Source organism: Scyliorhinus canicula, chromosome 26, assembly GCF_902713615.1.
Source record: "Scyliorhinus canicula chromosome 26, sScyCan1.1, whole genome shotgun sequence".
In the NCBI taxonomy this organism is placed as follows: Eukaryota; Metazoa; Chordata; class Chondrichthyes; order Carcharhiniformes; family Scyliorhinidae; genus Scyliorhinus; species Scyliorhinus canicula.
Genome location: NC_052171.1, coordinates 21,652,327 through 21,663,946, shown reverse-complemented (window position 1 = coordinate 21,663,946; position 11,620 = coordinate 21,652,327). Strand labels below are relative to the sequence as shown.

The window sequence follows — 11,620 nt, the reverse complement described above, 5'->3', positions numbered from 1 at the left end:
TTCCCACGCCCGCACATTCACAAATATTTATATATATATATATATCTCTGACTAGAAAACGATCATTCTGGATCCCTTATCTAACTGTTAACACATTGCCAGTAACAATCCAGCCCACAGGGGATCTGGTACAGACTGACTGGCCTGAGGAGGATGTGGAGGGGGACTGGGGTCTGTTGACGAGTTCAGCACAGTCCTGGGCTTTGACACAGCCCCCCCCCCCCCCCCCCCCCCCCCCACCAAATCCTCTCCACGGTGTCCTTGCTAGGGGCTGGGTGGGAGTCAGGCCCATTGCTGCCTCTCTGAGACTGGGACAGACTCCTGGGCAGGACCTGTTACTTTTGGAGAGATGGAGGGAGGTCGTGGCCCTGCTCCTGGGCACTCAGCTGCTGGGTTTTGGGGGGGGTTAACCCCCCCCCCCCCCCCCACCCCGCCTCTCAGATCATAGACTCCAGATTGTGTGCAGCATTGCCGTTTGCCTGCCTCCAGCCCCCCTGTCCACGTCTCCGCCGCTGTGGACGCCCCCCCCAGCCCCAGGCTGATGGCCCACAGCCGGGCCCAGACCGCAGGGCCGCCAGCCGGTGTTGGGCAGCCGGCCTTGCTGCTGGTGGTGCCTCTGAAAGCAGAGCAGCTCCTTGAAGGCTTTCCTGAAGTCGGAGCTGCGGCAGTAGATGAAGGGGTTGAAGCCGGAGTTGACGTAGCCCAGCCAGTTACAGAAGAGGAAGAAAACCCTGGGAACCCAGTTATTGGATGCGGCTTGGACGATGTTGGCCAGGAAGAAGGGAAGCCAGCAGAGGGTGAAGGTGCCCATGATGATGCCCAGGGTCTTCAGGGCTTTGTGATCCTTCAGAGCCAGGAGTCTGGAGGGCCGCCTCTTGTTGACCTTGTTGACCGGTTGATGGGGTTGCTGCTTCTCAGAGAGCCTGGGTTTGTTCCTCTCCATCTTCTCCATCTGCTTCTTGGCCTCGTTGAACACCTTGGAGTACAGCAGGATCATGATGACGAGGGGGATGTAGAAGGAGATGGTGGATGAGAAGATGGCGTAGGGCCAGTTGGTTATGAAATCACAGCAAGTGGGCTCCCGGTAGCAGCTCTGGGCTTCCTCATCGGAGTCCTCCCACCAGTGGTTCATGATGGGCAGGAAGGAGATGAGGGCTGAGATGGCCCACACTACGCACACGATGGCCCGGGCTCTGCCCTTGGTCAGCAGGCTCTGGTACCTGAGGGGGGAGCTGATGGCGATGTACCGGTCTATGGCGATCACACACAGGGTCTCGATGCTGGCTGTCACACACAACACGTCCACTGAGGTCCAGAACTCACAGAAGGGCGAGTCCAGCAGCCACTGGCTGCTGACCACCATGGTGGCGCCCAGGGGCACCACAAAGATGCCCATGATTAGGTCGGCACAGGCCAAGGAGGTGATGAAGACATTGGTCAGGGTCTGCAGGCGAGGGTTCTTGGCAATGGCCAGGATGACCAGCAGATTGCCCACCACAATGATGAGGATGATGAGGGTGAAGAGTAAAACAAGAGCCCACTGCTGGGGAGAGGTGAGTGGCTGGCTCTCCAGCAGTCCGGAGCTGTTCACACTGCCTGTCCTGTTCATCTTCACTGTCCCAGCTCCCTGCAGCCACCAGTACCCTGAGCCTGGGGTCGAAGCATTCTCCACCAGCTCCTCCAGTCCTCCAGCTCCCTCCCTCTCTCTCTCTCTCTCAGCTTCACAGCCAGACCTTTTATAAATATCCCAACGTCACCACCCCCACAGCAATCCTGCCAGTCCCTCCCTCCCCGTGCCTTTAACTCTCTCTCTCTCACACACACACACACACACCCCATACAGGCTCCCAGCTCACACCCAGGCAGCAGAGAAACATCGCAGCTTCCTGGGGTAGATTCCATCTGCTTTTGGAGTCTTTGTGTGAGTCCCTCTGTGCAGCAGGAGTGTGGGTGTGTGTCCCTGTCTGTGCGTGGGTGTGTATTCTGTGTGAGTGAAACTATGTGAGGGTCCATGTGGGCCTCGGCGTGTGTTAGTTAGTGTAAGTGGGATTATATGTGCTAGTGAGTTGATGTTTGTGCTCTCTGTCTTTGTGAATGTAAGCTCACCAATCTGTGTGTTAGTGAACTTACTTACCCATGTGTGTGTGTGTGTGTGTGTGTGCAACACTCTATGTGGTGATTAATCTTAATCTATATCTCTCTGGCTGTGTGTGAGTTTTACTCTTTGTTTCTCTGCGTATTTTGGGGTATATGTGTGTGTATCTGGATGCGTGTGGGTCTATGTGTGTGTGAATCTCTGTGGGGTGTATCTCTGGGTGTGTGCATCTGTGGGGGTGGTGAAACTCTGGGTCTGTGTGTATCTGTGTGTGTGTGTGTGTGTGTGTATATATTTCTGGGTGTGTATTTGTGTGTGTGTGTGTGTGTGTGTATATATTTCTGGGTGTGTATTTGTGTGTGTGTGTGTGTGTGTGTATATATTTCTGGGTGTGTATTTGTGTGTGTTTCTGTATCTGTGTCTTGGTGTATTTTTGGGCGTGTGTATTTTTGTATGTGTGTATCTGTGTGTGTGTGTATTTATGTGTGTGTGTATTTCTGGGTGTGTGTATCTGTGTGTGTGTGAGTGTGTGTATATATTTCTGGGTGTGTATTTGTGTGTGTTTCTGTATCTGTGTCTTGGTGTATTTTTGGGCGTGTGTATTTTTGTGTGTGTGTGTGTGGGGCAGCAGGGTAGCATGGTGGTTAGCATAAATGCTTCACAGCTCCAGGGTCCCAGGTTCGATTCCCAGCTGGGTCACTGTCTGTGTGGAGTCTGCACGTCCTCCCACTGTGTGCGTGGGTTTCCTCCGGGTGCTCCGGTTTCCTCCCACAGTCCAAAGATGTGCGGGTTAGGTGGATTGGCCATGATAAATTGCCCATAGTGTCCGAATAAAAAAGTAAGGTTAAGGGGGGGTTGTTGGGTTACGGGTATAGGGTGGATACGTGGGTTTGAGTAGGGTGATCATGGCTCGGCACAACATTGAGGGCCGAAGGGCCTGTTCTGTGCTGTACTGTTCTATGTTCTATGGTGTGTGTGTGTATTTATGTGTGTGTGTATTTCTGGGTGTGTGTATCTGTGTGTGTGTGTATATATTTCTGGGTGTGTATTTGTGTGTGTTTCTGTATCTGTGTCTTGGTGTATTTTTGGGCATGTGTATTTTTGAGTGTGTGTGTATTTATGTGTGTGTGTATTTCTGGGTGTGTGTATCTGTGTGTGTGTGTGTGTGTATATATTTCTGGGTGTGTATTTGTGTGTGTTTCTGTATCTGTGTTTTGGTGTATTTTTGGGCGTGTGTATTTGTGTGTGTGTGTATGTGTGTATCTGTGTGTGTGTGTGTGTGTGTGTGTGCATCTGTGTGTGTATTTCTGGGTGTGTGTATCTGTGTGAGTGTGTGTTTCGGAGGAGGTGGGGGTTGCATATCAGTTCTCTGAAGCCGGTGTTTTATGGAGAACACCATCGCATTGAAATCACTGGAACAGAATGTGGCCATTCTGCCCATTGTTCTGCTGCTATATCACAGTTACTCAATGCTCCTTCCTGCCAAGAACTTCTAACATAAACGCAATTAAACATGAGCGGAAAGAAAGGATGCCATAAAATCATTATTTGGACCTGGAGATGGAAAAGCTGCAATAATAATAAAAAGACGGGGTGGGTGGGGGAGAGGGGAGAGAGCTGGGCCCTGACATTACAAATCCAATACAAACAGTGAAAGTATTTTTCAAGGCAGTCACCAATCGTGCCGGGTATAGATATCTCCCATTAAACCAGCAAGTGTGACACAGGGGCAGAGAGATACGGGCTCCTTAAAGTCTCAGGCTAATTCCGCTCCATCCCTTTGCGAGGCTGTGGTGTAGCTGTGGGTCAGTCCTCAACCGTGCCCGAGTGGGACACTATTCCCTGTGTAGAGGGGGGCAGGGGGAGGCTGCTTAAACTCAACATTCAACATGGGGAGCTGGTCCCCCAATGGAGCACACAGTGGGTCAGCAGTGGTAATGTCAGGGTACCCTCTCCGCGGTGAATTGGGATGCAGTGCTGTGTCAGACTGGGATAACAGAGGGTCCACTCTCCCCCCTCAGGGGCTGGGGATGGAAGCTGCTTGAAGAGCAGCGTGAATGAAGCTGCAATCTCTCTCTGTCCATTCCCACTGTGACAGCAATCACCAGGGCAACTGGGAGAGCCTGTCTGTGGGATCAGCGCTGCTCTGTGCCCTGTCAGCCTGCGTGCTGGCCAGCTGGGTGTCTGAGAGCCGCCTCTTACAGACACACACTGACCCAGCTCCACTCTGAGTGCCGCCTCTTACAGACACACACTGACCCAGCTCCACTCTGAGTGCCGCCTCTTACAGACACACACTGACCCAGCTCCACTCTGAGTGCCGCCTCTTACAGACACACACTGACCCAGCTCCACTCTGAGTGCCGCCTCTTACAGACACACACTGACCCAGCACCACTCTGAGTGCCGCCTCTTACAGACACACACTGACCCAGCTTCACTCTGAGTGCCGCCTCTTACAGACACACACTGACCCAGCTCCACTCTGAGTGCTGCCTCTTACAGACACACACTGACCCAGCTTCACTCTGAGTGCCGCCTCTTACAGACACACACTGACCCAGCTTCACTCTGAGTGCTGCCTCTTACAGACACACACTGACCCAGCTCCACTCTGAGATCCAGCAGCTGGGTGCAGACACTGTCACTACGATCCTCCGGAGACACACACATGGGAGGGGGGTCTGGTTTAGTGACCCTCACACACACACTATCACTCACACACACACTGTCACTCACACACACTGTCACACACACTATCACTCACACACACTGTCACACACACAGTCACACACACTGTCACTCACACACACTGTCACACACACACACTATCACACACACACACTGTCACACTCACACACACTGTCACACACACAGTCACACACACTGTCACTCACACACACTGTCTCACACACACACATACACTGTCACACACACAGTCACACACACTGTCACTCACACACACTGTCTCACACACACACACACACTGCCACACTCACACACGCTGTCTCACACACGCACACTGTCACACACACACACACTCACACACACTGTCTCACACACACACACATACTGCCACACTCACACACACTGCCACACACACTGTCACGCTCACACACACTGTCACACTTACACACACTGTCACTCACACACACTGTCACTCACAAACACTGTCACGCTCACACACACTGTCACACTCACACACACTGTTACACTCACACACGCTGTCTCACACACACACACACTGCCACACACACTGTCACGCTCACACACACTGTCACACTCACACACACTGTCACTCACACACACTGTCACTCACACACACTGTCACGCTCACACACACTGTCACACTCACACACACTGTCACTCACACACACTATCACACACACACACACTGTCACACACACACACACACACACACTGTCACACACACACACACTCACACACATTGTCACACACACACACACTCACACACACTGTCTCACACACACACACTCACACACACACTGTCACACACACACTGTCACGCTCACACACACTGTCACACTCACACACACACTGTCACTCACACACACTATCACACACACACACTGTCACACACACACACACTGTCACACTCACGCACACTGTCACACTCACGCACACTGTCACACTCACACACACTGTCATACTCACACACACTGTCACACATACACACTGTCACACTCACACACACTGTCACACACAAACACTGTCACACACACACTGTCACACACAAACACTGTCACACACACTGTCACTCACACACACTCACACACACACACTGTCACTCACACACACTGTCACACACACACACACTCACACACCCTGTCACACACACACAGTCGCACTCACACACACTGTCACACACACTGTCACTCACACACACTCACACACACACTCACACACACTGTCACACACACACTGTCACACTCACACACGCAGAATCACACGCACATACAGAATCACACACACACATAATCACACACACACAATCACACACACACAGAATCTCACACACACAGAATCACACACACAGAATCACACACACACAGAATCACACACACACACAGAATCCACACACTGAAACACACACACAGAATCAAACACACACAGAATCACACACACTGAAACACACACACAGAATCAAACACACACAGAATCACAGACACAGAATCACACACACACAGAATCAAACACACACAGAATCACACACACTGAAACACACACACAGAATCAAACACACACAGAATCACACACACACAGAATCACAGACACAGAATCACACACATACACAGAATCACACACACTGAAACACACACACAGAATCAAACACACACAGAATCACACACACACAGAATCAAACACACACAGAATCACACACACACAGAATCACAGACACAGAATCACACACACACAGAATCACACACACACAGAATCACAGACACACAGAATCACAGACACAGAATCACACACACACAGAATCACACACACACAGAATCAAACACACACAGAATCACACACACACAGAATCAAACACACACAGAATCACACACACACAGAATCACAGACACAGAATCACACACACACAGAATCACACACACACAGAATCACACACACACAGAATCAAACACACACAGAATCACACACACACAGAATCAAACACACACAGAATCACACACACACAGAATCACAGACACAGAATCACACACACACAGAATCACACACACACAGAATCACAGACACAGAATCACACACACACAGAATCACACACACACAGAATCAAACACACACAGAATCACACACACACAGAATCAAACACACACAGAATCACACACACACAGAATCACAGACACAGAATCACACACACACAGAATCACACACACACAGAATCAAACACACACAGAATCACACACACACAGAATCACAGACACAGAATCACACACACACAGAATCACAGACACAGAATCACACACACACAGAATCAAACACACACAGAATCACACACACACAGAATCACAGACACAGAATCACACACATACACAGAATCACACACACTGAAACACACACACAGAATCAAACACACACAGAATCACACACACACAGAATCACAGACACAGAATCACACACACACAGAATCAAACACACACACACAGAATCACACACACACAGAATCTCACCACACAGAATCTCACACATACAGAAACTCACACACACAGAATTACACACACATACAGAATTACACACACACACACACACAATCACACACACAAACACAGAATCACACACACAATCACCCACACACGCAGAATTACACACACACAATCGCACACACACAGAATCTCACACACACACAGAATCACACACACACACACACAGAATCACACACACTGAAACACACACACAGAATCAAACACACACAGAATCACACACACACAGAATCACACACACACACACACAGAATCACACACACTGAAACACACACACAGAATCAAACACACACAGAATCACACACACACAGAATCACAGACACAGAATCACACACACACAGAATCAAACACACACAGAATCACACACATTGAAACACACACACAGAATCAAACACACACAGAATCACACACACACAGAATCACAGACACAGAATCACACACATACACAGAATCACACACACTGAAACACACACACAGAATCAAACACACACAGAATCACACGCACACAGAATCACAGACACAGAATCACACACACACAGAATCAAACACACACAGAATCACACACATTGAAACACACACACAGAATCAAACACACACAGAATCACACACACACAGAATCACAGACACAGAATCACACACATACACAGAATCACACACACTGAAACACACACACAGAATCAAACACACACAGAATCACACGCACACAGAATCACAGACACAGAATCACACACACACAGAATCAAACACACACAGTATCACACACACACAGAATCAAACACACACACACAGAATTACACACACACACAATCACACACACAAACACAGAATCACACACACAATCACCCACACACGCAGAATTACACACACACAATCGCACACACACAGAATCTCACACACACACAGAATCACACACACACACACACAGAATCACACACAAACACAGAACCTCAGACACAATCACACACACGCACAGAATCTCACACACACAGAATCACAAACTCACAGAATCACACACACACAGAATCACAGCCACACACACACACACACAGAAACACACACAAACAGAATCTCACACACACAGATTTACACACACACAGAATCACACACACGCAGAATCAAACACACACAGAATCACACACACAGAAACACATATACAGAATTACACACACACAGAATCACACACACACACAAAATCACACACACAGAATCACACACACACAGATTCACACACACACAATCACACCCACACACAGAATCACACACACACACAGAATCTCACACACACAGAATCACACACACAGAATCACACACACACAGAATCTCTCACACACAGAATCGAATCACACACACACGCACACAGAATCACACTGAGAATCACTCACACACACACAGAATCTCTCGCACACAGAATCACACACATAATCACACACACACAGAATCACACACAGATTCACACACACAGAGAATCACACACACACAGAATCACACACACACACAGAATCACACACAAACACAGAATCACACACACACACAGAATCACACACACACACAGAATCAGACACAAAGAATCACACACACGCACACACACACAGAATCACACTCAGGCACACACAGAATCACACACACACAATCACACACAGAATCACGCACACACAGATTCACACACACACAATCACACACACAGAATCACACACACACACAGAATCTCGCACACACAGATTCGAATCTCACACACACACACAGAATCACACTCAGAATAACACACACACAGAATCACAAACACACAATCTCACACACACACAGAATCACACACACAGAATCACACACACACAGAATCACACACACAATCACCCACACACACACAATCACACACACACACAGAATCACACACACAGAATCACCCACAAACAGAATCACACACACACACACAGAATCACACACACACACAATCACACACACACAGAATCACACACACATGCACAGAATCTCACATGCACAGAATCTCACACTCACAGAATCACACACACACTGAATCTCACACACACAGAATCGAATCACATACACACACACACTGAATCACACTCAGAATCACACACTCACACACAGAATCACACACATAGAATCACACACACAGATTCACACACACACACAAAATCACACACACACAGAATCACACACACACAGAATCACCCACACACAGAATCACACAGACACAGAGTCACAAACACAGAATCACACACACACACAAAATCACACACACACAGAATCACACACACACAGAATCACACACACACAGAATCACTCACACACAGAATCGAATCACACACACACGCACACAGAATCACACTGAGAATCACTCACACACGCACAGAATCTCTCGCACACAGAATCACACACATAATCACACACACACTGAATCACACACAGATTCACACACACAGAGAATCACACACACACAGAATCACACACACACACAGAATCACACACAAACACAGAATCACACACACACACAGAATCACACACACACAGAATCAGACACAAAGAATCACACACACGCACACACACACAGAATCACACTCAGGCACACACAGAATCACACACACACAATCACACACAGAATCACGCACACACAGATTCACACACACACAATCACACACACACAGAATCACACACACACACAGAATCTCGCACACACACAGAATCACACACACACAGAATCACACACAGAATCTCACATACACAGAATCTCACACACACAGAATCACACAAACACACAGAATCACACACACAATCACCAACACACACACAATCACACACACACAGAATCACACTCGCACACAGAATCACACACACAGAATCACCCACAAACAGAATCACACACACACACACAGAATCAAACACAGAATCACACACACACACAGAATCACACACACACACAATCACACACACACAAATCACACACACATGCACAGAATCTCACACACACAGAATCTCACACTCACAGAATCACACACACACTGAATCTCACACACACAGAATCGAATCACATACACACACACACTGAATCACACTCAGAATCACACACTCACACACAGAATCACACACATAGAATCACACACACAGATTCACACACACACACAAAATCACACACACACAGAATCACACACACACAGAATCACACACACACAGAATCACACAGACACAGAATCACAAACACAGAATCACACACACACACACACAGAATCTCACACACACAGAATCACAAACTCACAGAATCTCACACACACAGAATCTCTCGCACACAGAATCACATAATCACACACACACAGAAAATCACACACAGATTCACACACAGAGAATCACACACACACAGAATCACACACAAACACAGAATCACACACATACACAGAATCACACACACACAATCACCCACACACACAGAATCACTCACACACAGAATCACACACACACACACACAGAGAAACACACACGCACACAGAATCTCACGCACACATATTCACACACACACATAATCACACAAGCACAGAATCACACACACAGAATCACACACACACAGTTTCACACGCACACGGAATCACAGACACAGAATCACACACACACACACACACACAGAATCTCACACACACAGAATCACAAACTCACAGAATCACACACACACACAGAATCACAGCCACACACACACACACACAGGGAAACACACACAAACAGAATCTCACACACAGATTCACACACACACACAGAATCACACACACGCAGAATCAAACACACACAGTATCACACACACACAGAATCACACACACAGAATCACACACACACAGAATCACACACACACAGAATCACACACACAGAATCACACACACAGAAACACACATACAGAATTACACACACACACAGAATCTCACACACACGCAGAATCACACACACAGAATCACACACACGCAGAATCACACACACAGAATCACACACACACAGAATCACACACACACACAGAATCACACACACAGAAACACACATACAGAATTACACACACACAGAATCTCACACACACACACAAATCACACACACAGAATCACACACCCAGAGTCACACACACACACAGATTCACACACACACAATCACACCCACACGCATAATCACATACACACACAGAATCACACACACACAGAATCACACACACAGAATCACACACACACAGAATCTCTCACACACAGAATCGAATCTCACACCAACGCACACAGAATCAACTGAGACACTCACACACAGACATCTCTCGCAC

At 47.9% G+C, this 11,620-nt stretch overlaps 1 protein-coding gene across 1 annotated transcript; it reads right to left on the bottom strand.

The window, feature by feature from the left end:
* Window positions 1–442: 442 nt before the first annotated feature.
* Window positions 443–1,691, bottom strand: LOC119957291 (beta-2 adrenergic receptor-like). The gene has a single exon (XM_038785127.1). The coding sequence runs from the start codon at window positions 1,607–1,609 to the stop codon at window positions 443–445; it is 1,167 nt and encodes a 388-aa protein (XP_038641055.1). The 5' UTR covers window positions 1,610–1,691.
* Between the last annotated feature and the right edge of the window lie 9,929 nt (window positions 1,692–11,620).